The 27,963-nt window shown below is 51.3% G+C and overlaps 1 protein-coding gene across 12 annotated transcripts in view; it reads right to left on the reverse strand.

Moving 5' to 3' along the window:
• LOC140421281 (CD99 antigen-like protein 2) overlaps positions 1-27,963 on the reverse strand; it is a 297,978-nt gene that overhangs the window by 99,019 nt on the left and 170,996 nt on the right. For 8 of the 12 annotated variants that reach the window (XM_072505876.1, XM_072505872.1, XM_072505878.1 and 5 more), the window contains 2 exons: positions 27,482-27,523; positions 13,156-13,272 (listed from right to left, as the gene is read on the reverse strand). The exons of 1 other annotated variant lie outside the window; for it this stretch is intronic. In XM_072505876.1, the coding sequence (XP_072361977.1) occupies positions 13,156-13,272; positions 27,482-27,523 (159 nt within the window). The remainder of the gene's footprint in view (positions 1-13,155; positions 13,273-27,481; positions 27,524-27,963) is intronic. 3 more of the 12 variants (XM_072505883.1, XM_072505884.1, XM_072505879.1) reach the window with 1 other exon arrangement.

Below are 27,963 nucleotides of genomic sequence, written 5' to 3' on the forward strand. Positions count from 1 at the left end.
CGCACCAATGGAGTGATTACCCCGCACCAGGGGAGTGATTACCCCGCACCAGGGGAGTGATTACCTCGCACCAGGGGAGTGATTACCCCCGCACCAGGGGAGTGATTACCCCGCACATGGTGAGTGATTACCCCGCACCAGAGGAGTGATTACCCCCACACCAGGGGAGTGATTAACCCGCACCAGGGTAGTGATTACCCCCACACCAGGGGAGTGATTACCCCGCACCAGGGGTGTGATTACCCCGCACCAGGGGAGTGATTACCCCGCACCAGGGGAGTGATTACCCTCACACCAGGGGAGTGATTACCCCGCACCAGGGGTGTGATTACCCCGCACCAGGAGAGTGATTAACCTGCACCAGGAGAGTGATTACCCCGTACCAGGGAAGTGATTACCCTGCACCAGGGGAGTGATTACCCCGCACCAGGGGAGTGATTACCCCGCACCAGGGGAGTGATTACCCCCGTACCAGGGGAGTGATTATCCTGCACCAGGGGAGTGATTATCCTGCACCAGGGGAGTGATTACCCTGCACCAGGGGAGTGATTATCCTGCACCAGGGGAGTGATTAGCCTGCACCAGGGGAGTGATTACCCCGCACCAGGGGAGTGATTATCCTGCACCATGGGAGTGATTACCCTGCACCAGGGGAGGAATTACCCTGCACCAGAGGAGTAATTACCCCGCACCAGGGGAGTGATTATCCTGCACCAGGGGAGTGATTACGCCGCACCAGGGGAGTGATTACCCCTGCACCAGGGGAGTGATTACCCCGCACCAGGGGAGTGATTACCCCCGCACCAGGAGAGTGATTAGCCCGCACCAGGGGAGTGATTTCCCTGCACGAGGGGAGTGATTACCCCGCACCAGTCGAGTGATTACCCTGCACCAAGGGAGTGATTATCCTGCACCAGGGGAGTGATTACCCTGCACCAGGGGAGTGATTACCCTGCACCAGGGGAGTGATTACCCCCCACACCAGGGGAGTGATTTCCCCGCACCAGGCGAGTGATTACCCTGCACCAGGGGAGTGATTAACCCGCACCAGGGGAGTGATTACCCCGCACCAGGGGAGTGATTACCCCGAACCAGGGGAGTGATTTCCCTGCACCAGGGGAGTGATTACCCCGCATCAGGCGAGTGATTACCCGGCACCGGGGAGTGATTACCCCCCATCCAGGGGAGTGATTACCCCCCACACCAGGGGAGTGATTACCCCGCACCAGGGGAGTGATTACCCTGCACCAGGAGAGTGATTACCCCGTACCAGGCGAGTGATTACCCTGCACCAGTGGAGTGATTACCCCGCACCAGGGGAGTGATTACCCCGCACCAGTAGAGTGATTACCCCGTACCAGGGGAGTGATTACCCTGCACCAGGGGAGTGATTACCCTGCACCAAGGGATTGATTACCCCGCACCAGAGGAGTGATTACCCCCATACCAGGGGAGTGATTACCCCGCACCAGGGGAGTGATTACCTCGCACCAGGGGAGTGATTACCCCCGCACCAGGGGAGTGATTACCCCGCACATGGTGAGTGATTACCCCGCACCAGAGGAGTGATTACCCCCACACCAGGGGAGTGATTACCCCGCACCAGGGTAGTGATTACCCCCACACCAGGGGAGTGATTACCCCGCACCAGGGGTGTGATTACCCCGCACCAGGGGAGTGATTACCCCGCACCAGGGGAGTGATTACCCTCACACCAGGGGAGTGATTACCCCGCACCAGGGGTGTGATTACCCCGCACCAGGAGAGTGATTAACCTGCACCAGGAGAGTGATTACCCCGTACCAGGGGAGTGATTACCCTGCACCAGGGGAGTGATTACCCCGCACCAGGGGAGTGATTACCCCGCACCAGGGGAGTGATTACCCCCGTACCAGGGGAGTGATTATCCTGCACCAGGGGAGTGATTATCCTGCACCAGGGGAGTGATTACACTGCACCAGGGGAGTGATTATCCTGCACCAGGGGAGTGATTAGCCTGCACCAGGGGAGTGATTACCCCGCACCAGGGGAGTGATTACCCCCGCACCAGGGGAGTGATTACCCCGCACCATGAGAGTGATTACCCTGCACCAGGAGAGTGATTACCCTGCACCAGGAGAGTGATTATCCTGCACCAGGGGAGTGATTATCCTGCACCAGGGGAGTGATTACCCTGCACCAGGGGAGTGATTATGCTGCACCAGGGGAGTGATTAGCCTGCACCAGTGGAGTGATTACCCCGCACCAGGGGAGTGATTACCCCGCACCAGGGGTGTGATTACCCCGCACCAGGGGAGTGATTACCCCGCACCATGAGAGTGATTACCCTGCACCAGGAGAGTGATTACCCCGCACCAGTGGAGTGATTAAACTGCACCAGAGGAGCGATAACCCTGCACCAGGGGAGTGATTACCCTGCACCAGGGGATTGATTACTCCGCACCAGGGGAGTGATTACTCCGCACCAGGAGAGCGATTACCCCGCACCAGGGGAGTGATTACCCTGCACCAGGGGAGTGATTACCCTGCACCAGGGGATTGATTACTCCGCGCCAGGAGAGTGATTACCCCGCACCAGGGGAGTGATTACCCCGCACCAGGGGAGTGATTACCCTGCACCAGAGGAGCGATTACCCTGCACCAGGGGAGTGATTACCCTGCACCAGGGGATTGATTACCCCGCACCAGGAGAGTGATTACCCCTGCACCAGGAGAGTGATTACCCCGCACCAGGGGAGTGATTACCCCGCACCAGGGGAGTGATTACCCTGCACCAGAGGAGCGATTACCCTGCACCAGGGGAGTGATTACCCTGCACCAAGGGATTGATTACCCCGCACCAGAGGAGTGATTACCCCCACACCAGGGGAGTGATTACCCCGCACCAGGGGAGTGATTACCCTGCACCAGGGGAGTGATTACCCCGCACCAGAGGAGTGATTACCCCCATACCAGGGGAGTGATTACCCCGCACCAGGGGAGTGATTACCTCGCACCAGGGGAGTGATTACCCCCGCACCAGGGGAGTGATTACCCCGCACATGGTGAGTGATTACCCCGCACCAGAGGAGTGATTACCCCCACACCAGGGGAGTGATTACCCCGCACCAGGGTAGTGATTACCCCCACACCAGGGGAGTGATTACCCCGCACCAGGGGTGTGATTACCCCGCACCAGGGGAGTGATTGCCCCGCACCAGAGGAGTGATTACCCTCACACCAGGGGTGTGATTACCCCGCACCAGGAGAGTGATTAACCTGCACCAGGAGAGTGATTACCCCGTACCAGGGGAGTGATTACCCTGCACCAGGGGAGTGATTACCCCGCACCAGGGGAGTGATTACCCCGCACCAGGGGAGTGATTACCCCCGTACCAGGGGAGTGATTATCCTGCACCAGGGGAGTGATTATCCTGCACCAGGGGAGTGATTACCCTGCACCAGGGGAGTGATTATCCTGCACCAGGGGAGTGATTAGCCTGCACCAGGGGAGTGATTACCCCGCACCAGGGGAGTGATTACCCCCGCACCAGGGGAGTGATTACCCCGCACCATGAGAGTGATTACCCTGCACCAGGAGAGTGATTACCCTGCACCAGGAGAGTGATTATCCTGCACCAGGGGAGTGATTATCCTGCACCAGGGGAGTGATTACCCTGCACCAGGGGAGTGATTGTCCTGCACCAGGGGAGTGATTAGCCTGCACCAGTGGAGTGATTACCCCGCACCAGGGGAGTGATTACCCCGCACCAGGGGTGTGATTACCCCGCACCAGGGGAGTGATTACCCCGCACCATGAGAGTGATTACCCTGCACCAGGAGAGTGATTACCCCGCACCAGTGGAGTGATTAAACTGCACCAGAGGAGCGATTACCCTGCACCAGGGGAGTGATTACCCTGCACCAGGGGATTGATTACTCCGCACCAGGGGAGTGATTACTCCGCACCAGGAGAGCGATTACCCCGCACCAGGGGAGTGATTACCCTGCACCAGGGGAGTGATTACCCTGCACCAGGGGATTGATTACTCCGCGCCAGGAGAGTGATTACCCCGCACCAGGGGAGTGATTACCCCGCACCAGGGGAGTGATTACCCTGCACCAGAGGAGCGATTACCCTGCACCAGGGGAGTGATTACCCTGCACCAGGGGATTGATTACCCCGCACCAGGAGAGTGATTACCCCTGCACCAGGAGAGTGATTACCCCGCACCAGGGGAGTGATTACCCCGCACCAGGGGAGTGATTACCCTGCACCAGAGGAGCGATTACCCTGCACCAGGGGAGTGATTACCCTGCACCAGGGGATTGATTACCCCGCACCAGGAGAGTGATTACCCCTGCACCAGGAGAGTGATTACCCCGCACCAGGGGAGTGATTTCCCTGCACCAGGGGAGTGATTACCCCGCACCAGGCGAGTGATCACCCTGCACCAGGGGAGTGATTACCCTGCACCAGGGGAGTGATTACCCTGCACCAGGGGATTGATTACTCCGCACCAGGAGAGTGATTACCCCGCACCAGGGGAGTGATTACCCTGCACCAGGGGAGTGATTACCCCGCACCAGAGGAGTGATTACCCTGCACCAGGGGAGTGATTACCCTGCACCAGGGGATTGATTACCCCGCACCAGGAGAGTGATTACCCTGCACCAGGGGAGTGATTACCCCCGCACCAGGAGAGTGATTAGCCCGCTCCAGGGGAGTGATTTCCCTGCACCAGGGGAGTGATTACCCCGCACCAGTCGAGTGATTACCCTGCACCAAGGGAGTGATTATCCTGCACCAGGGGAGTGATTATCCTGCACCAGGGGAGTGATTACCCTGCACCAGGGGAGTGATTACCCCCCACACCAGGGGAGTGATTTCCCCGCACCAGGCGAGTGATTACCCCGCACCAGGGGAGTGATTACCCCGCACCAGGGGAGTGATTACCCCGAACCAGGGGAGTGATTTCCCTGCACCAGGGGAGTGATTACCCCGCATCAGGCGAGTGATTACCCGGCACCAGGGGAGTGATTACCCCCCACACCAGGGGAGAGATTACCCCCCACACCAGGGGAGTGATTACGCCCCACACCAGGGGAGTGATTACCCCGCACCAGGCGAGTGATTACCCTGCACCAGTGGAGTGATTACCCGCACCAGGGGAGTGATTACCCTGCACCAGGGGAGTGATTACCCCGCACCAGGGGTGTGATTACCCCGCTCCAGGGGAGTGATTACCCCGCACCAGTAAAGTGATTACCCCGTACCAGGGGAGTGATTACCCTGCACCAGGGGAGTGATTACGCTGCACCAGGGGATTGATTACCCCGCACCAGAGGAGTGATTACCCCCACACCAGGGGAGTGATTACCCCGCACCAGGGGAGTGATTACCCTGCACCAGGGGAGTGATTATCCCGCACCAGAGGAGTGATTACCCCCACACCAGGGGAGTGATTACCCCGCACCAGGGGAGTGATTACCTCGCACCAGGGGAGTGATTACCCCCGCACCAGGGGAGTGATTACCCCGCACATGGTGAGTGATTACCCCGCACCAGAGGAGTGATTACCCCCACACCAGGGGAGTGATTACCCCGCACCAGGGTAGTGATTACCCCCACACCAGGGGAGTGATTACCCCGCACCAGGGGTGTGATTACCCCGCACCAGGGGAGTGATTACCCCGCACCAGGGGAGTGATTACCCTCACACCAGGCGAGTGATTACCCCGCACCAGGGGTGTGATTACCCCGCACCAGGAGAGTGATTAACCTGCACCAGGAGAGTGATTACCCCGTACCAGGGAAGTGATTACCCTGCACCAGGGGAGTGATTACCCCGCACCAGGGGAGTGATTACCCTGCACCAGGGGAGTGATTACCCCGCACCAGGGGAGTGATTACCCCCGTACCAGGGGAGTGATTACCCTGCACCAGGGGAGTGATTACCCCGCACCAGGGGAGTGATTACCCCGTACCAGGGAAGTGATTACCCTGCACCAGGGGAGTGATTACCCCGCACCAGGGGAGTGATTACCCCCGTACCAGGGGAGTGATTATCCTGCACCAGGGGAGTGATTATCCTGCACCAGGGGAGTGATTACCCTGCACCAGGGGAGTGATTATCCTGCACCAGGGGAGTGATTAGCCTGCACCAGGGGAGTGATTACCCCGCACCAGGGGAGTGATTATCCTGCACCATGGGAGTGATTACCCTGCACCAGGGGAGGAATTACCCTGCACCAGAGGAGTAATTACCCCGCACCAGGGGAGTGATTATCCTGCACCAGGGGAGTGATTACGCCGCACCAGGGGAGTGATTACCCCTGCACCAGGGGAGTGATTACCCCACACCACGGGAGAGATTACCCTGCACCAGGGGAGTGATTACCCCGCACCAGGGGAGTGATTACCCTGCACCAGGGGAGTGATTACCCCGCACCAGAGGAGTGATTACCCCCACGCCAGGGGAGTGATTACCCCGCACCAGGGCAGTGTTTACCCTGCACCAGGGGAGTGATTACCCCGCACCAGGAGATTGATTACCCTGCACCAGGGGAGTGATTACCCCGCACCAGGGGAGTGATTACCCCCACACCAGGGGAGTGATTACCCCGCACCAGGGGTGTGATTACCCCATACCAGGGGAGTGATTACCCCGCACCAGGAGAGTGATTAATCTGCACCAGGAGAGTGATTACCCCGCACCAGTGGAGTGATTACCCTGCACCAGGGGACTGATTACCCCGCACCAGGGGAGTGATTACCCCCACGCCAGGGGAGTGATTACCCCGCACCAGAGGAGTGATTACCCCGCACCAGAGGACTGATTACCCTGCACCAGGGGAGTGATTACCCCTGCACCAGAGGAGTGATTACCCCCACGCCAGGGGAGTGATTACCCCGCACCAGGGCAGTGATTACCCTGCATCAGGGGAGTGAGTATCCTGCACCAGGGGAGTGATTACCCTGCACCAGAGGAGTGATTACCCCGCACCAGGGGGGTGATTACCCCGCACCAGTGGAGTGATTACCCCGCACCAGAGGAGTGATTACCCCGCACCAGGGGAGTGATTACCCTGCACCAGAGGAGTAATTACCCCGCACCAGGGGAGTGATTATCCTGCACCAGGGGAGTGATTACGCCACACCAGGGGAGTGATTACCCCTGCACCAGGGGAGTGATTACCCCGCACCACGGGAGAGATTACCCTGCACCAGGGGAGTGATTACCCCGCACCAGGGGAGTGATTACCCTGCACCAGAGGAGTGATTACCCCCACGCCAGGGGAGTGATTACCCCGCACCAGGGCAGTGTTTACCCTGCACCAGGGGAGTGATTACCCCGCACCAGGAGATTGATTACCCTGCACCAGGGGAGTGATTACCCCGCACCAGGGGAGTGATTACCCCCACACCAGGGGAGTGATTACCCGCACCAGGGGTGTGATTACCCCGTACCAGGGGAGTGATTACCCCGCACCAGGAGAGTGATTAATCTGCACCAGGAGAGTGATTACCCCGCACCAGTGGAGTGATTACCCTGCACCAGGGGAGTGATTACCCCTGTACCCCGGCAGTGATTACCCTGCACCAGGGGAGTGATTACCCCGCACCAGGGGAGTGATTACCCCGCACCAGAGGAGTGATTACCCCGCACCAGAGGACTGATTACCCTGCACCAGGGGAGTGATTACCCCTGCACCAGGGGAGTGATTACCCCGCACCAGGGCAGTGATTACCCTGCATCAGGGGAGTGAGTATCCTGCACCAGGGGAGTGATTACCCCGCACCAATGGAGTGATTACCCCGCACCAGGGGGGTGATTACCCCGCACCAGTGGAGTGATTACCCCGCACCAGGGGAGTGATTACCCCGCACCAGGGGAGTGATTACCCCGCACCAGGGGAGTGATTACCCCGCACCAGGGGTGTGATTACCCCCGCACCAGGGGAGTGATTACCCCGCACCAGGGGAGTGATTACCCCGCACCATGAGAGTGATTACCCTGCACCAGGAGAGTGATTACCCCGCACCAGGGGAGTGATTACCCCTGTACCAGGGCAGTGATTACTCTGCACCAGGGCAGTGATTACCCCGCACCAGTGGAGTGATTACCCTGCATCAGGGGAGTGATTACCCAGCACCAGGGGAGTGATTACCCCTGTACCAGGGCAGTGATTACTCTGCACCAGGGCAGTGATTACCCCGCACCAGGGGATTGATTACCCCGCACCAGGGGAGTGATTACCCCGCACCAGAAGAGTGATTACCCTGCACCAGGAGAGTGATTACCCTGCACCAGGGGAGTGATTACCCTGCAACAGGGGAGTGATTACCCCCCACCAGGGGAGTAGTTACCCTCGCGCCAAGGGAGTGGTTACACCTGTGCCAGGGTAGTGAATACGGGTCTGGCGAGACGCAGAAACCCACCCACTGCCTTTCGGGAGTGATATTAAATCAATGCCTCATTTACCAACTCGTGGACACATATGAAGGGTGGGGAGCTTGTCTCCCTCAATGCACATCTGTGCAAAATTGCCTTCTTGCCCTGTATTACAGCTTTGATTAGTATTATAAAATAAAAGTACCGCAGTTGCTCTGAATCGCTCTCTGCAACGTCCTGAGCAGAGGAGGCGTTCACGTTAGAAATTCTAGATGCCTTGTTGAAATCGGGTCTAAAAGCTGACAGGTGGGACTGTGTGAGAGCTTTGCGGTTGACATGAATGAATGAATTACTACAGTAACAGGCTGGCATCCACTGACAACCCTTTCCTCCACCGGTTTAGCTCACAGGCTACAGTAAGATTAATGGACAAAGGAGAAGGAAGTATAATTTCTCTCCATGCCGATATTCTGCCAACAGATGTCACTGCAGAACATTGAATGATGCTTTATCTGACACACGGGTCTTTCATTACCTAATCCCCTTAACACCAGATGAAGTTATTGTTTAATTGTTTAAGTTCCCGAGCATACATTATTGCCAAGACAACCAACAACAGTAGTTTGTCATTCGTTGTCAGCTCTTTCGGTCTACAAGGCCTCCTGACTGAAAAGCTGACAAAGAAAAACATTCTCAGCTACAATTGTGATTAAATTTCCCTGTCATTGTTCCTAGACCCACAGAAAACCTCATTCCAGGAACACATGCTTCCAGATCCCAGGATCCCCCTATGGTTTCACCAAGAAGTTGGAAATTTCCAACAGATCAACTTGAATAACCCTTCTTCTTCTTCTTCTTTCTTCCCCCCCCCCCCCCCCGGTCCTATTAACCCCTTCTTCACTTATCACAGCTCTAGGACAATATAATAATAATCGTTATTGTCCCAAGTAGACTTACATTAACACTGCAATGAAGTTACTGTGAAAATCCCCTACTCGCCACATTCCGGCATCTGTTCGGGTACACCGAGGGGGAATTCAGAATGTGCAATTCACCTAACAGCACGTCTTTCGGGACTTTTGGGAGGAAACCGGAGCACCCGGAGGAAACCCACGCAGACACGGGGAGAACGTGCAGACTCTGCACAGACAGTGACCCAAACTGGGAATCAAAACTGGGACCCTGGCGCTGTGAAGCAACAGTGCTAACCACTGTGCTACCGTGCGTCTTCCTGAACCCCAGTACTCTGCTAATTGCTAGGGCTCCACTTCCCACCTTGCCCTGCGTACAAACTACTGTTACCTCCTCCACCCCTGTAGATATACCTAGAAACATAGGTATATGCTTAGGTGGGGCTGGTTTAGCACAGTGGGCTAAACAGCTGGCTTGTAATGCAGAACAAGACCAGCACCGCGGGTTCAATTCCTGTACCGGCCTCCGCGAACAGGTGCCGGAATTTGGCGACTAGGGGCTTTTCACTGTGGTCTTGCTCCAATACCCTCCGAGATCCCATTCCCCATCATCCCAAAATCCGAAGAGATCACACATTCTGCCAGTTCTGTTTCTCCAGGCTTAGGCACCCTAACGATTGCCTTCTGGAACCAGCCACCTGCACTGCAATACACGTTGGAACCTCTTCCTGTGCCCACTTCATTCTCTCCCCCAATCTGAAGTGTTGCAGTAGCTCAGAGGGAGCGGAGTGCCTGTTGCCACTCACCCAAAATATAACATGACCATACATTCCAACCCACCCATGCTATTTAGCCGCAGCATCTCCCTCTACAATAGAACAATTCCATGGAACCATAGCACTCCAATGCTACCAAAACTCTGCAACTCATGATCCCACAACCTGCTATTAACTTGTATCAGTTCTGGTACAGGTTGGGCGCGATTCCCTGGCCGCGTTGCGCTCGAGCAAGGTGGCGTAATGCCACGTCACGTGCCATGTGTTAAGTTCTTTCTTGAATACCGCCCAGCTTCGCCTGTATAGATCAGACCCAACAACAAATTAACTTCAAGGGAAATTGACGACCTGCTGGAATAAACGTTGCATCTGAATGTTTTAAGGCAGTGATCACTTCCTGATATTTCATAGATTATCATAGAATTTACAATGCAGTAGGAGGCCATTCGGCCCATCGAGTCTGCACCGTCTCTTGGAAAGAGCACCCTACCCAAGGTCAACACGTCCACCCTATCCCCGTAACCCAGTAACCCCACCCAACACTAAGGGAAATTTTGGACACTAAGGGCAATTTAGCATGGCCAATCCACCTAACCTACACATCTTTGGACTGTGGGAGGAAACCGGAGCACCCGGAGGAAACCCACGCACACACGGGTTCTGGCATGATATTCCCCTGCTCCTGTATTGTAATTCATTCCTTCTCCCGAATTCTCCTTTAAAACATCCCCCTTCTTAAAGGTTATAATCTGTAGAAAGTGCAGTTTTCTGCGCTATGTATGTTGTTTACAGCACAAGCTTTCCGTTTCAAGTGAAACTCAGAATTCTTGAGGTATGATCGGTAAAGGTAAGACCTGCTGCCTGGCAGTGTCAACAGACATTGGCCTCATATTTATGTATGTTTGTTTTGCGCAGAATTTGACATTTGTTTATTTCATGGTGGGATTATATAGACTGTGAGCTGGATAATGGGCATTTGTAGAAGTGAACTTTATGGTAAAGTGGAGCTAATTTTAAATCTACTCCACCCCATGGGTATAAGGCAAGTTTGGGTTAGGTGCCTATTTTACATCACGACCAATTGCACTTTCAAATTCCCAAATGTCTAGCCTTTGGCCCTTCATTCGCGACATCATTTTTTGCAGGTACCCGATTTTTTTCTCCCACCCACACCCTCACTGACCACTTTTGCCCATGTCCTCTCTGAAACCAGTACTCACTCTCTCGCCCTGGTCATTCCCCTTGGCACGGTCCTCAGCTCCACCCGTTTAGGGAAAGCACTTTGCACTGTTCATGACCGACAACTAGATCAGTTGTTATTAAAAACCAGCAGCGGGATTCTCCGTCGGCGGGATCCTCCGCCCCGCCGCCGCCGACAGCGCACTCACACCCGCGCGTTTCACGACGAAGTGGGGCGGCCCACAATGGGAAACCCCATTAGCCGGCTGCGGGAATGGAGAATCCTACTACTGGCGGGGCATATACACAAGAAAACAGGTCTGGCAGGACGAAGAATCCCGCACCAGATCTCTCTGAATCACATGCAGGGCAGCACAGTAGCACAGTGGTTAGCATGGTTGCTTCACAGCGCCAGGGTCCCAGTTCGATTCCCCGCTGGGTCTCTGTCTGTGCGGAGTCTTCACGTTCTCCCCGTGTCTGCGTGGGTTTCCTCCGGGTGCTCCGGTTTCCTCCCACAGTCCAAAGACATGCAGGTTAGGTGGATTGACCATGCTAAATTGCCCTTAGTGTCCAAAAAGGTTAGGTGGGGTTACGGGGATAGGGCGGAGGTGTGGGGCTTAAGTGGGGTGCTCTTTCCAAGGGCCGGTGCAGACTCGATGGGCTGAATGGCCTCCTTCTGCACTGTAAATTCTACGTTCTAAATTCTTAAAAATTTTCTTTTTAGAGTATCCAATTCATTTTTTCCAATTAAGGGGCAATTTAGCGTGGCCAATTCACCTACCCTGCACATCTTTGGGTTATTGGGGCGAAACCCACGCAAACACGGGGCGAATGTGCAAACTCCACACGGACAGTGACCCAGAACCGGGATCGAACCCAGGTCCTCAGCGCCATGAGGCAGCAGTGTATGTTCTAAATTCTATGATGCGGCATTGGGTCCTGCTTTCCATTGCCAAACTGTGCACTGCCCCACCTTCATCCTGGAGCGCAAATGGACGTAAAAGATCCCACAGCAGAATTTTGAACGCTATTCCCGGTGTCCTGACCAATTTATATTTCTCAATCACCATAACCAAGAAACGATTATCTGGTCATTATCACATTACTGTTGTGGAATTTAGCTGTGCAAGTTAGTTGCCGTGCTACGTATGTTATAACAGTGAATACTCTTTGAATGGTAGTCATTGGCCTTAAAGCACTTTAGGGTCTCATGTGGTCACGAAAGATGCTGCAAGACTTTCTTTCCAAGCCCTGGAATTTCGTCCCTAAACGTCCCATAATGGGAGATAATCTTATTGAAACGTATAAGATCCTGAAGAGATTTGACAGGGTAGATACCAGGAAGACCTTTCCACTTGCGGGAGAGACTAGAACTAGGGGAAAGAGTTTACGAAAGAGGTCTACCATCTAAAAATGGAGACAAGGAGAAATGTCTTTTCTCAAAGGGTCATTAATGTGTGGGATTCTCATCTCCAGAAAGCAGTGAAGGATGGGTCATTGATTTTATTCAAGGCAGAGTCAGACCGATTTTTGATAGACAAGGGAGCCTATGGGGGCAGATAGCACAGTGGAACTGAGACTACAACCAGATCAGTCATGACCCTACTGAATGGCGGATGAGGCTCAAAGGGCTGAATGGCCTCCTCCTGCTCCCAAGTCCTATGTTTCTCCGCCCCAAGTTCCTTACGTAGTTCGATGTCGAATTTTGCTTCAATGCTCCTCGGAAGCTCCTTGGGAATTCGGACCATGCTGAGGTTCTGTCCACATGCAAGACATTGTCGAATAATGAATAATATTGGAATCAATTTTGGAATGGGGGACAATTGGTCCATACTTTCTCCTTTTTCCCCCAGGCAGATTTGGGGGAAAAAAATGAATGAACCCTTTGGCGTTGACCCAGCTGATCCGACTTACCGTCACCTGATGCTCTTTTTGATGCTTTAGTGGTTGTCGTTCTTCTGGGGGCTTTGGTGGTGGTTTGCTTATCTGAGGGAGTGTCAAAGTCAAGAAAATCTGAATAATCAAAGTCCCCTAGAACAGAAGAAATTCAATTGCAGAATTAAACTGGGGCCACAACATTGTGCATCCACTAAAAGAAATCCTTGCAAAGAATTGAGAACCGAACGAAGATACTGGAATGACAAATGTTTGAGAGTAATTTCTTCACATGCAAGACTGTTGCAACAAGTTAAGTGCTGTAGGAATGTTCTGTTTTTTCTGGGTGGTCACAAATGGAAGACTGTGCTCCCACCCCAACTATCCATGCATGAATGGATGCTGGAGGAAGAAAGTAGCTGTTCAGGCAAAAAGAGCTGCACCTGTCCCACCTTATAGAAATATTTTCCAGTCACAGAATGGAAGTCATACTGAAGTTTTCCATGCTGACAGATGACCCAGGAAGTATGGATGTGGTGAGGGGAGGACTGATTTCAAAGGGAATCCTGAAACTCTATTATAACATTTAAAAATTTCACTTTTAAAACTACAAGTGATTTGATATGATTTGATTTATTGTCACATGTATTGAAGTACACTGATAAATATTTTTCTGCGGCCAAGGGAACGTACACAGTACGTACAGAGTAGACAAAAGAATAATCAACAGAGAACATTGACAAATGGTACATCGACAGTGATTGGTTACAGTGTGGAACAAGGGGCCAAACAAAGCAAATACATGAGCAAGAGCAGCATGGGGCGTCGTGAATAGTGTTCTTACAGGGAACAGATCAGTCCGAGGTAGAGTCGTTGAGGAATCTTGTAGCTGTGAGAAAGAAGCTGTTCCTATGTCTGGATGTACGGGTCTTCAAACTTCTGTATCTTCTGCCTGATGGAAGGGTCTGGAAGAAGGCAAAGCCTGGGTGGGAGGGGTCTCTGACAATGCTGTCTGCCTTCCTGAGGCAGCGGGAGGTGTAGACAGAATCAATGTGCGGGTGGCAAGCTTGTGTGATGCGTTGGACTGAGTTCACCACACTCTGCAGTTTCTTGCGATCTTGAGCCAAGCAGTTGCCATACCAGGCTGTGATGCAGCCGGATAGGATGCTCTTGGCAAATAATCCAAAATGACCATTTTTAAACAAATCGCTCAAAGCAGATGGTATTCTCTGCTGGAGGTCTCTTGGTGGTCTGCTTTTTAGCCAGATACAGTGAACTGTGAATGTGGCCAGTGAACAATACCCACTGAATGAGGGCTAACTGGCACTTGTCACATGTCAAGAATTTGACATCCAATCCTCAACACTGCAGTCTTAATTGTCCTATCCTAACTTTAAAAATATATGAATGTCCGACCTCCATAGGTGCTATCACGACCCACCTGGGGACCGGTTAGCTCAATCAGCGGGACGGTTAGCCTGTGGTTCAAGATATTGCCATAGGTTCGATTCCCGTTCCGACGGAGGTAAACTTGGCACCTGCCGCCTTGCCCTGCCCCTGAGAGTGGAAGGCACTGGCCAACCACGATTGACCAAACAATTTCTGCCAAGAAAATGGTGCATCAGCAACAATGGAATAATGAATCAGAGCACACATATCATTGAGATTCGCACAGTTTTTTTTTAATAAATAATTTTATTGAGGCATTTTGGCATAGTAAACAGCAACAGTACAGAACAGTGTGCAAAAAACAATCAACATAGTGCAAAAACCAGCTCCCATCCCACAAGGACCCACCTAATCAACCCCCTAATCTACATTGCCCTAACCCCCCCCCCCCCCTCCCACTGCCCCCTGCTGACGATTAATTTTCCGCGAAAAAGTCGATAAATGGTTGCCACCTCCGGGCGAACCCTGACAGTGATCCTCTCAGGGCGAACTTAATTTTCTCCAGACCGAGGAAGCTCGCCATGTCCGAAAGCCAGGCCTCCGACTTCGGGGGCTTTGAGACCCTCCATGCCAGCAGTATTCGTCGCCGGGCTACCAGGGAAGCAAAGGCCAGAACGTCGGCCTCTCTCTCCTCCTGGACTCCCGGGTCCTCCGAAACCCCCAAAATTGCCACCTCTGTACTCATCCCCACCCTTGTTTTCAGTACCCAGGACATAACTTCTGCGAATCCCTGCCAGTACCCCCTGAGCTTTGGACATGCCCAGAACATGTGGACACGGATCACTGGTCCTCCCGCACATCTGGCGCACCTGTCCTCCAATCCAAAGAATTTACTCATCCGAGCCACTGCCATGTGGACCCGGTGGACGACCTTGAATTGGATCAGGCTGAGCCTAGCGCATGTTGCGGTCGCGTTTACCCTGCTCAACGCCTCCGCTCATAAACCCTCTTTTGTCTCACCTCCGAGCTCCTCTTCCCACTTAAGCTTCAGCTCCTCGGTCAGCGTCTCCTCTGCCCCCATAAGTTCTTTATATATATCCGAGACCCTCCCCTCCCCCACTCATCACTGAACACTACCCTGTCCTGGATCCCCCTAAGTGGCAGGCGTGGGAAGGATGGAATATGTCTGCGTAGAAAGTCCCGCACCTGCAAGTACCTGAACTCATTCCTTCTCGCCAGCCCTAATTTCTCCTCAAGCGCCCTCATGCTCGGGAAGCTCCCTTCTAAGAACAGGTCCCCCATCCGCTCAATCCCAGCCCTCCGCCATATTCGGAACCCACCGTCCACATTCCCCGGGGCAAACCGGTGATTGTCGCAAATTGGGGACCAAACCGATGCTCTCACTTCCCCCATGTGCCTCCTCCATTGGCCCCAGATCTTCAAAGTCGCCACCACTATAGGGCTGGTGGAATGCCGTGCCGGCGGGAGCGGCAGGGGCGCTGTAACCAGGGCTGAGATTCACACAGCTGTCACAAACGTCAACCTGACTGATCCAATCTACTCATCACTTTGCCACTTGTGAACTATGGATTCAGTCACTGGTTTTATATATTTCATGTTCAATAGTTTCTCCAATGCACATCCCCCGCAATAGGTCAAGTGAGAGTTCTTCACTGAATGTTCGATTACATTATGGTTAGGTGGGGTTACGGGGATCAGGTGGGGGTGTGGGCCGAGCTAGGGTGCTCTTTCGGAGGGCCCGTGCAGACTCAATGGGCCAAATATCCTCCTTCTGCACTGTAGTCATTCTATGATTCTACCTTTCATTGAGATATGTTCCTAAGATTTGTAATGACAGGCAAAAATCGCAGTGATTGAAAGCCCCAAGGTTGGAGGTAATTAATTGGAACACTGAACCACGCATGGGCTTAAAACATTTATCTAATAGTCATTACTCCCTCCAACTCTACCAACCCCCTCCCCATAGTTTTCCACTCCTCTAGCCTTTTGTGCACACATCTAAGCTTTCGATCATCCCCCGTAACCTGTACCCCCTTTGATTAGGCAACCATTTTACTTAAGTTAACGTGAAATAACGTGGGGACAATTTTCTGCATTAAAGGGTGTTGTAGAAATGAAAAAAAGAATGAGTGGATTCAAATAATATCCTTGAATAGAAATTGCCCCAGCCCAGTCTTCCTGCAAATGTAAGGAATTCCCAATGGGAACCACTTGCATTTTGTTTTAGCTACCTGGACAACCCATACTCACTAGTCATCCAGAAATGCTTTCTGGGAGATGTGACATTGTTCAAAGCAGTAATCTAAATTACAATAGACTTTTATCCCGTTTATTTCTATTGTTATGTAAATGGTGTTGGTGCTACAGGACATCCATAATTTTATTTTTGCTGGAATGCGCAGTACAAAACAAAGTCACAAGTATTTTTGTAACCACAGCACGGTAGCATAGTGGTTAGCACAATTGCTTCACAGCTCCAGGGTCCCAGGTTCGATTCCCAGCTTGGGTCACTGTCTGTGCGGAGTTTCCACGTTCTCCCCGTGTCTGCGTGGGTTTCCTCCGGGTGCTCCGGTTTCCTCCCACAGTCCAAAGATGTGCAGGTTAGGTGGATTGGCCATGCTAAATTGCCCATGGTGTCCAAAATTGCCCTTAGTGTTGGGTGGGGTTAAAGGGTTATGGTGCAGATTCGTTGGGCCGAATGGCCTCCTTCTGCACTGTAAATTCTATGATTCTATGATTCTAGTGTTTGGTGAAGGTTTGGTGGTGGGGGTGGGGCGGGGAGGAATGGGGGGGTGAGCGCAATGTCATAAGAAGTACAGGAGTGATTTATCATGTAGCACACTGCTCCTCCAGTTAAGGTGCAGCTGTGTGTGTACCTCGACGTGTCAATTTAATGTCATACTATCCACCCAGATCCTACGGTGAATTCAGTCAGGAGAAACCAACAGCAATTTATTTGCTTTCTCCGTCATTCTTAGAAAAGTGAATCAAAAGCGTGACAGGCACCTCAAACATTGATACAGATTTATAAACCACAGTGTAGAAACACACCGGGTCCGAAGGGGAGAGAATAGAAAGGAAGACTTGGGAAGGCGATTGAAATTTAATTGAGTGATTCAAGGTCCTTGGCATATTGTTGTTGCACAGGCAAAATGCTTTGACAGAGACAGCCAGGATACAAAACTGAACAAATGTAACACATCAATGCATTTAAGGAAAAGCTCGATAAGTACACAAAGCAGAAAGGAATAGAAGGTTATGCTGGTAGGATTAGAAGTAATGGAGGTTCATATGAAACATAAATACCAACGTTGACCAGTTGAGTTGAATGGGCAATTATTCAGCTGTAAATTTGATGTAAAAAGCTACGAGCACATATACACGTCATTCATCTCATTTACTCATTGAAAGGTGAAAATAATCCATTTTGAAACCGGCTAATAGCAGCTACTTTATGCTGAAACGATCATGTAGAATCCCCCTGTAGACTTAATTCAAGGGAGCTCAGCAAATGGTGTTGGCCTATTGGTTGCAACTCCTTTGCCCACAGAATTTATCGGCATTCAAACAACCATCTTGTGCACATTTGCCACAAAGGAGTCGGGATTCAAAGAAAGAATCCTTGACGTGTTTTTCTTGCAATTGTTATCTGTTCTCTTCCCAGCGAACAAATGACTCCTCTATTTTCTTGTACTTTCCGTTTCTTCTCCAATAACTACATGGATATTTGTCAGCATCACAGAAACACACCAAAAGTGACTGCAATTGGATGGATTACTGTTTATTCAACCATGGCAACAGGTACACCAGCACCTCAAGTGAGGACGAGGTAAAGCACCCAGGAATCCAACTTGGAAAGTGCCTTATTACATCTTCACTTTTCTCTCCCGGTGGCAGAATTCTGTTAACACAGAGCGCTTCTTAAATCTCTAACAAAGGATGCATTCAACTACCAGTGTCTTTCTACCTGAGATCAAAGTTGCAAGGCGCTTCCTCCAGTCTGGTGTCTATCCTGTAGGTGAAAACATACCCCTGAAACATACTGTGTGCAAAAGATTACAAGCACCAGTGAATTTGCGCGTGGAACTGCACTTTGCTTTTAACTTTTGTTCTTGGGATAGATGTGTATTTTAAATATTCAATTGTCAGCAGGTGGTGTATGCATTAACTGGAGATTCACTTGTCTCCTATAAATAGGAACAGACTGAAACTGTGGGTGTTGAGGTAGGAGGTGCATGTTTGCAATGTGCATGTTTGTAATGTGCACTAATAATCCTTATTAGTGTCTGTTATAACCTGCCTACTTACCATTGGCTGGGGACTAATGACAATCCCACAATCCTGTGGGAGTATGAGCTTCCCCAATGAGGGGGCGGAGAAACCATTAGTAAACTCCATGTATAAATAAAGCTGGCCAGTTTGGAACCAGCAGGAAGGAATGTGCAGCAAGGGAAGTTGCTGCTGCTGTTATACATATATATATATATATATATATATATATATGTTATTGTAAATAAATGTTATTAATTTGTATCCTTAAAATTCGTGCTGGATTCTTCGTGGCCCTCACAAAACTGGCGACGAGGGTTAAAGTGAATAGCTGTCTACACTGCTGAAGCCACCTCCCTGGATTTTTGTTGGATACAGGTTAGAAGTTTGTTTCTATTATACCATGCCTCTGTACGGACGTTTGGATGTTTTTGATGCTGCGCTGGAAAGCTGGAACCAGTACGCACAACGGATGCGTTGCTATTTCCGGGCAAACAATATCACCGAAAATGAGCGCCAGGTGGCCATATTGCTCACCGCCTGCGGCCCGCATACGTTTGGGGTGATTAGGAGCCTTATGTACCCAGCTGCGTCGGACACCAAAACGTTTGATGAACTTGTGAATTTAGTGGGGCAACATTTTAACCCAACCCCGTCCACGATAGTCCAGCGTTACCGGTTTAATACTGCTGAGAGGACTCCAGGAGAATCCCTTGCCGACATTCTATCCAGGCTACGCAGGATTGCGGAGTACTGTGACTATGGTGAGACCTTGTCAGAAATGTTACGCGACCGTTTGGTTTGCGGTATTAACAATGCGGCCACCCAGATAAAGTTGTTAGCTGAACCAACATTGACTTTTCAACAGGCCATTCAAATAGTATTGTCCCGCGAGAGCGCAGAACGAGGAGTGCAGGAGCTACAGGGAATGGAAGTGCATGCCTTGGGGCACAACCCCTTCCGTCCGAAAACGTCCCCCCCGCACTCCTGCGGTACCTTGGGCGAGGCGACGTCTGGATTGATGCCAGTGGCCGTCGGACATTCCTCCCCGAAGGGAGCCTTCTCCAGAACCAATGGATGAGGAGCCATGTCCGTGTCAGACTTGTAGGCGCCGACCCCGTCGCAGACGCCGGTCCTGGGGGCGCCAAAGGCGCCGTCGTTCCGACCGAAATTGGGACCAGCCCAGGGGCCGTACCTTCCATGTGGATGAACCTGCGGAACTAGTCCTGAGGATGTGGAGACGGAGGACGACTGCCTGCAGCTGCATTGTGTGGCAGCTCCCCGTGTGGCCCCCATTAAGGTGACAGTACGGGTCAATGGCCACCCGCTTGAGATGGAGTTGGATACTGGCGCAGCGGTCTCCGTGATCGCCCAGAGGACATTCGACCGCATCAAGCAGGGTATACAGACCCTTACATTAACCGACTCTCAGGCCAGGTTGGCCACCTACACGGGGGAACCAGTGGACATTGCAGGAACTACAATGACCCCTGTTGTTTATGGACGCCAGGAGGGGCGTTTCCCACTTAGCGTGGTGCGTGACCATGGGCCCAGCCTGTTGGGTCGGGACTGGTTGCGCCATTTGCGATTGCAATGGCAGCACATCCGCCAAACAGTTTCTGGACGGTTGACTGAGGTGCTAGGACAATACCCAGAATGTATTCCAGCCCGGTTTGGGGAAAATAAAAGGGGCCGTAGCCCGTATCCAAGTCGAACCAGGAGCCACGCCGCGCTATTTCCGAGCGCGCCTGGTGCCTTACGCCTTGCTCAAGAAAGTAGAAGGGGAGCTCACTCATTTGGAGTGTTTGGGTATTATCAGGCCCGTCCGTTTCACGGACTGGGCAGCACCAATTGTACCTGTAATGAAGCCAGATGCCACAGTTCACTTGTGTGGCGACTATAAACTTACAGTGAATACGGCTTCCCGACTCGACCGATATCCAATGCCTCGCATAGAGGATCTCTACGCGAAGCTTGCAGGCGGACTCTCGTTCACAAAATTAGATATGAGTCACGCCTACCTACAGCTGGAGCTGGACCCTGCCTCCCGACCATATGTAACGATTAATACACACCGGGGCCTGTATGAATTTACACGGTTGCCCTTTGGAGTATCCTCTGCCTGCACTATTTTTCAATGTGTTATGGAGGGCATTTTGAGAGGTTTACCGCGTGTCACTGTCTACTTAGATGGCGTTTTGATTACAGGGACGTCGGAGCAGGAACATTTGGAAAATCTGGAGGCTGTCCTTAGACGCTTTTCGGAGGCTGGAGTCCGTTTACGTCGCACAAAGTGCGCATTTCAGGCAAAGGAAGTAGTCTACCTAGGTTATCGGGTGGACCGCGAGGGTCTGCACCCCGTCGCAGAGAAGGTGCGTGCAATTCAACAGGCCCCCGCCCCGATTGACACTTCGCATCTTCGTTCTTTTCTCGGTCTCGTAAACTATTACGGGAAGTTCCTCCCCAATCTGGCAACTACGCTGGCCCCCTTGCACCTGCTGCTAAAGAAAAATCACACCTGGGCTTGGGGTCAGCCGCAAGAAACCGCTTTCCGGCGGGTAAAGCAACAATTGTCGTCGTCTGGGTTCCTAACCCACTATGATCCTGGAAAGCCTTTGCTCGTCACATGTGATGCATCCCCGTATGGTATTGGGGCCGTCCTGTCCCACAAGATGGAGAACGGGGCCGAGCGGCCGATAGCTTTCGCCTCCCGCACATTGACTGTAGCGGAGAAAAAGTACGCGCAGATCGAGAAGGAGGGCCTGGCAGTGGTTTTTGCGGTGAAATGCTTCCACCAGTACGTGTATGGCCGCCCTTTCACTATAGTGACTGATCATAAGCCTCTGCACCATCTAAGTTTCTGGAATAAATTAGGTGACAATGGCAAAGCATGCGTCTGTTTCACAAATTTCAGATATGTTGCGGAGGTGATACTAGCCGTTAACATGCACTCGAGTGGGCATTGAGTTAATTGGATGGTGAAGATTAGCTTCCTTGAAAGACTTTTGTGGGAAGCCGCTTCCGTATATTCAGATAAAATGAATGTGATTTTGAAATTTGCCGTGGTGGAAAATGAATTCATGGAGCTATTACTTAATCGAGGTGACGGGAGTCTCGTCCACCGGCTGGAGGGCCAGTTGGACCCCTGCGATGCATCCTTTGGGGGATGTCTGTAAAATTAAGCGTTGATCTGGTACGCAAGCAGCCAGGAATTGGCCTTCCCCAGGATTAAGGACCCACGGGAGCAGCTGTCCATTGTAAGAAATGTCAGTGTGGAGCAGATGCCGGAAGAGGCTTGGGATGGCTGCGGGAACCAGGCTCGGGGTGAGTGAGGGTGGGGATGGAAGTCGCAGGATGGAGGAAGGGAGTGGGGAGGGGGTGATAGCACCAAGGGCTCGGGTGTCTCTCAGGAAGCCATCCTTCTTCCCAAATGCTGGGTCACTCAATTGGGCACTGAGTAGCACTGAAGGAAGGACCTTCCCCTGGGAGCACACTCGCTACAAGACAACCACCACTGGTTGAACACCATCAGTGGTGGCATGGAGCTTGCCATTAATGGGGTCAACATTAATGGCCCATTTAATAGCCTCAATAGGGGGTGGGGCAGGATGTTCATCACGGGTCTTCCTGCCCCAGATTTAATCGAGCCAGAGGCGAGAAGGTAGCGAGGTCCCCACCAGGCGTTCTCCCATCCAATTAAACCTCTCCAACCTTCAAACCTGCCTCAGGAAAGGGCATTAAATTCCGCCCACCATACCTAGTTTGCTAGCCAGCTAAAACAACCTCGATACTATTGTGGATAAGATAAGGAAGCTGGAGTAATTCACTTCGCTGCTGATCACAAAAACAGCCGCCCATAACCTCGAAGCACAATTTAAAAGAATAGTTTGCTCACAAACAGTCTTTTATCAAACTTTCGGAATTGTGTACAGCGGCGTTGAAGATAAATTCATCCTGTGACCTTGTAGGTCACTTGCTCTCTCCACGGAGGGGCTGTGTTGTAGCTGAAACCTTGATAGCTTTGATTACAAAAGCTGGGTGTTCATCAGTTTGAGACCGTGCCCTGAGGGTGCAGATTTCAGAGACTATTTTGAGGAATCCTGGTTACCTGTTCCAAAATCTCTCAGACACTAAAACCTTCCCAAAGAGGATTGATTTCCCCACTAACACGAGGATCTCCATTATAAGTCCACAAGAAATGACAGAGTTCAAGCTGTACAACAGAAATGTTTTATTCAACATACAGGTTTACCAAGAGTTCCAGCAATTTGATCTCTAAATTGGTTTCACGCCGAGCTTAACCTCTCCTTCCTACAAAATGTCCAGGCTTTGGGTTTGGAGTTTAAAACGGTAATAAAGCAAATTTTACAGTATTCTATTTGCCGCAATTTTAAAACTTCTTCGCATTTTAACCTTCAGTATTGCCACCGAAACACAGTTTGCTTGATGTAGCAAATCAGGATGAGGAGTCAACTGGGACAATGCGAAATGGGAGAAGATAAGATGGAACACCCCTGGGCAGGATTCTGTGCTTTGGGTCAGACCCCGATGTTGGGAGCAGTCACTGACATGGGGCTGGATTCTCCGCCCCGCCACATATCTGCCCCGACCCGCCGGCGGGATTCTCCATTACGCTGGCCGGTCAATGGGGGCCGGGATTCTCCGATCCCGTGGCCAAGTTCTGATACCGGCGTCAAAAGCGGCGACGACGGGCCTCCAGGCCCAAGTATGCACCACTTCCTAGGAGGCTAGTGCGGCACCGGAGTGTTGTCCGCTGCTCCGGGGCTCGAAAGCCGGCGCGCCACGGCCGGCGGGGGTCCGCACATGTGCACGGGTTCCCGTCTCCGCGCCGGCCCCCGGGCAATATGGTGGAGCCCAAGAGGGGCCCGGCATGGAGGAACATAGGCCCCCCATGGAATTAGCCTGCCCGCCGATCGGTAGGCCCCGATCGCGTGCTAGGCCACCATGGAGGCCGCCCCCCCCCCCCGGAGTCGGATACCCCCGCCTCCCACCAGGACGGGGCCGGGTGGGACCTTACGTAACCCATGCTGGTGGGACTCGGCGGGCACTCAACCCGCCAGCTTTACCGCTCATCTTAGTGTCGTCTGCAAACTTGGACACATTGCCCTTGGTCCCCAACTCCAAATCATCTATGTAAATTGTGAACAATTGCGGGCCCAACACTGATCCCTGAGGGACACCACTAGCTACTGATTGCCAACCAAAGAAACACCCATTAATCCCCACTCTTTGCTTTCTATTAATTAACCAATCCTCTATCCATGCTACTACTTTACCCTTAATGCCATGCATCTTTATCTTATGCAGCAACCTTTTGTGTGGCACCTTGTCAAAACCTTTCTGGAAACCCAGATATACCTCATCCATTGGCTCCCCGTTATCTACCGCACTGGTAATGTCCTCAAAAAATTCCACTAAATTAGTTAGGCACGACCTGCCCTTTATGAACCCATGCTGCGTCTGCCCAATGGGACAATATCCATCCAGATGCCTCGCTATTTCCTCCTTGATGATAGATCCCAGCATCTTCCCTACTAACGAAGTTAAGCTCCCTGGCCTATAATTACCCGCTTTCTGCCTACCTCCTTTTTTAAACAGTGGTGCCATGTTTGCTAATTTCCAATCCGCCGGGACCACCCCAGAGTCTAGTGAATTTTGGTAAATTATCACGAGTGAATGAAATGAAAATCGCTTATTGTCACAAGTAGGCTTCAAATGAAGTTACTGTGAAAAGCCCCTAGTCGTCGGCGCCTGTTCGGGGAGGCTGGAACGGGAATTGAACCGTGCTGCTGGCCTGCCTTGGTCTGCTTTCAAAGCCAGCGATTTAGCCCAGTGTGCTAAACAAGCCCCTGGTAGTGCATTTGCAATTTCCCTAGCCATCTCTTTTAGTACTCTGGGATGCAGTCCATCAGGGCCAGGAGACTTGTCAACCTTTCGCCCCATTAGCTTGCCCATAACTACCTCCTTAGTGATAACAATCATCTCAAGGTCCTCACCTGTCATAGCCTCATTTCCATCAGTCACTGGCATGTTATTTGTGTCTTCCACTGTGAAGACCGACCCAAAAAACCTGTTCAGTTCCTCAGCCATTTCCTCATCTCCCATTGTTAAATTTCCCTTCTCATCCTCAAAAGGACCAATATTTACCTTAGCCACTCTTTTTTGTTTTATATATTTGTAGAAACTTTTACTATCTGTTTTTATATTCTGAGCAAGTTTACTCTCATAATCTATCTTACTCTTCTTTATAGATTTTTTAGTAGCTTTCTGTTGCCCCCTAAAGATTTCCCAGTCCTCTAGTCTCCCACTAATCTTTGCCACTTTGTATGCTTTGTCCTTCAATTTGATACTCTCCCTTATTTCCTTAGATATCCACGGTCGATTTTCCCTCTTTCTGCCGTCCTTCCTTTTTGTTGGTATAAACCTTTGCTGAGCACTGTGAAAAATCGCTTGGAAGGTCCTCCACTGTTCCTCAACTGTTTCACCATAAAGTCTTTGCTCCCAGTCTACCTTAGCTAGCTCTTCTCTCATCCCATTGTAATCTCCTTTGTTTAAGCACAAAACACTAGTGTTTGATTTTACCTTCTCACCCTCCATCTGTATTTTAAATTCCACCATATTGTAATCGCTCCTTCCGAGAGGATCCCTAACTATGAGATCATTAATCAATCCTGTCTCATTACACAGGACCATATACGTTTTAATAAGATCACTTTTCATTCTTGTAATGAATGATTACATCCCAGGAATCAACTTAGTGAACCTTCTCTGGATTTCCTCCAATACAAATGTATCCCTACTTAAATAAGGTGATCAAAACTTATGCCCAGTTACTCTAAGTGTGGTCTCACCAATGCCCTGTACAGCTGCACCAAGGAATCTCTACTTTTATACTCCATCCCCTCTGCAGTACAGACCAATATTTCACTTCCTAATAATTTGATGTATCTGCATTCTAACTTTTTTGTGATTCATGTATAAGGACACCCAGATTCCCAGCATTCTGCAGTCTCTCCATTTAAATTAAATAATATTCTCCTTTTCTATTCTTCTTACCAAATTGGACAACCGCACATTTCCCCCACGTTATACTCCGCCTTTCAATTTTTTGCCCACTCACTTGGCCTATCGATATCCCACTGAGGACCTTTCATAGAATCACTACAGTGCAGAAGGAAGCCATTCAGCACTGACCCTTTGAAAAAGCGCCCTGCCTAGGCCCACTCCCTATAACCCACCTAACCTTTTTAACTAAAGGGCGGTCTACCACGGCCAATCCACCTAACCTGCCCATTATTGGACTGCAAGGAAACCAGAGCACCTGGAGGAAACCCACGCAGACATGGGGAAAATGTGAAAACTCCACATAGACGGTAACCCAAGTCCGGAATCGAAGCCGGGTCCCTGGCGCTGCGAGGCAGCAGTGCTAACCACTGTGCCACCGTGCCGCCCCGTGTCGTCCTCGCAACTTGTTTTCACACCTATAATACAACTGCTACAGTGCGTTTCCAGAAAGTGGCATCGATAACAGTAAGGCTGTAATAGGAGTTACAAGCTGTGCCTGAGGCATCAACATCAGAACAAAGGAGTTCCAAGCATTGTGGAAACGCATCTAAAATCAGGATCTGGTCCAATGTGACTTGCCATTTGATTTTCCCCCATTATTAATTCTTCAATCTTGTCTCCAAATGGACTAATATTTACTTTAGCTACTCTCTTCCTTTTTATATGCACGGACTGTCTGTTTTTAGATTTCTTGCTTCTCATATTATGGAGAATGAGAAACAAATGCTTAATATTTCCCCTCATTGAGGGTAGGGTGGTCAGCGAATGTGGGCATTAGTCACCGTGGGCCATGTCTGAACACCTTCCACAAATACTGCCAGAGATGAGGCAGCAGATTAATCATCTCCATCTTTTCAGCCAGGATAGGACCAGTGTAAAGAACAAGTGATCAAAGCACCCCCATATTTCCCCGTATTCCCATCACTACCACACACACCTCCCACCACGCCTCCCAAACCCAACTCTTCACCACCCACAGCACCCCACCACCCTACACCCATACCACTTCACCGCCAGCTCACACCCACCCCACCACCACCTTCCACCACATCTCCACACCCCTCCACCACCACTGCAGCGCCCCCCCTCACCTCCCTGCACCCCCCCACCTCCCCGCTTCTCTCTCTCTGCCCCCCCCCCCCCACTATCCCAAATCCTGCACTGCTGCATTGGCATTCGTACTCCCTCCAATAACTCGATACACAATTGCTGGCGGCAAATCAAACTACATAAAGGAAATATAGGGGATGACAGGAAGTCTCAGGTTTGCTTGCCCTATTAACGAGCTGGATCTTCAATCCACATCACCCACCATGGTAGTAAGGCACCTTGAGAGGCTCCCAAATGAGTGACGTTTCTGGCCCTTACTCACCACCTTCTGACGTGGAAGTATCTCTGCAGCAAACCTGCACTGATGCCTGCTGGCACTGACTGAGACACGACATTCCAGTCAAAGCATTATGGTTTGCGCTGTGCACAGATGGAGATTTTAGTGTAGTTATGCCAGCACTAAATCCTGCCGATGTGGCCCCGGTGGCAATGGTGTTCACTATCATGCGATTATGTGAATATTACATCAATTTTGAAAGAAAACACTTACCTGTGTCTTTCCCACCTGAGGGATTGCGAGGTTTTGCAGGAGCTGTTGAGAGAAAATAAACTCTCTGTTACGGTTGTGCATTACATTACAGAGCGAGACCGTAAAGATCTTGGAGGTTACTCTAAGGCATTATGTTGACTGTCACTTCCATTTAGCTAATGCAGAGTGAAGAACATTTAGAAGAAAAACAGGCACTTCTCCGCCAGCCCGCAGTATTACGCGCCGGTCTATCAATGAGTGTGCTGTGCCAATAGAGTGGTGGCTTGATGCCACTTTACACCCCACTAAGCCAGTTTCCTTTCTCCCCATATTCGTACTGTACACCCTGTGCCCTCCTCCATTGTGCCTCTGCATTACCCGTAGTCAACAAGTCAAATTCTACATGTAGCCTTTGCCTTTCCCTGTACAGTCCCTCCTCCGGTGCCTCCGCATATTGTCTGTCCACCCTCAAAAGTTCTTTCAGCAACCGCTCCCTTTCCCTA

This window comes from Scyliorhinus torazame, chromosome 5, assembly GCF_047496885.1.
Source record: "Scyliorhinus torazame isolate Kashiwa2021f chromosome 5, sScyTor2.1, whole genome shotgun sequence".
NCBI lineage: Eukaryota > Metazoa > Chordata > Chondrichthyes > Carcharhiniformes > Scyliorhinidae > Scyliorhinus > Scyliorhinus torazame.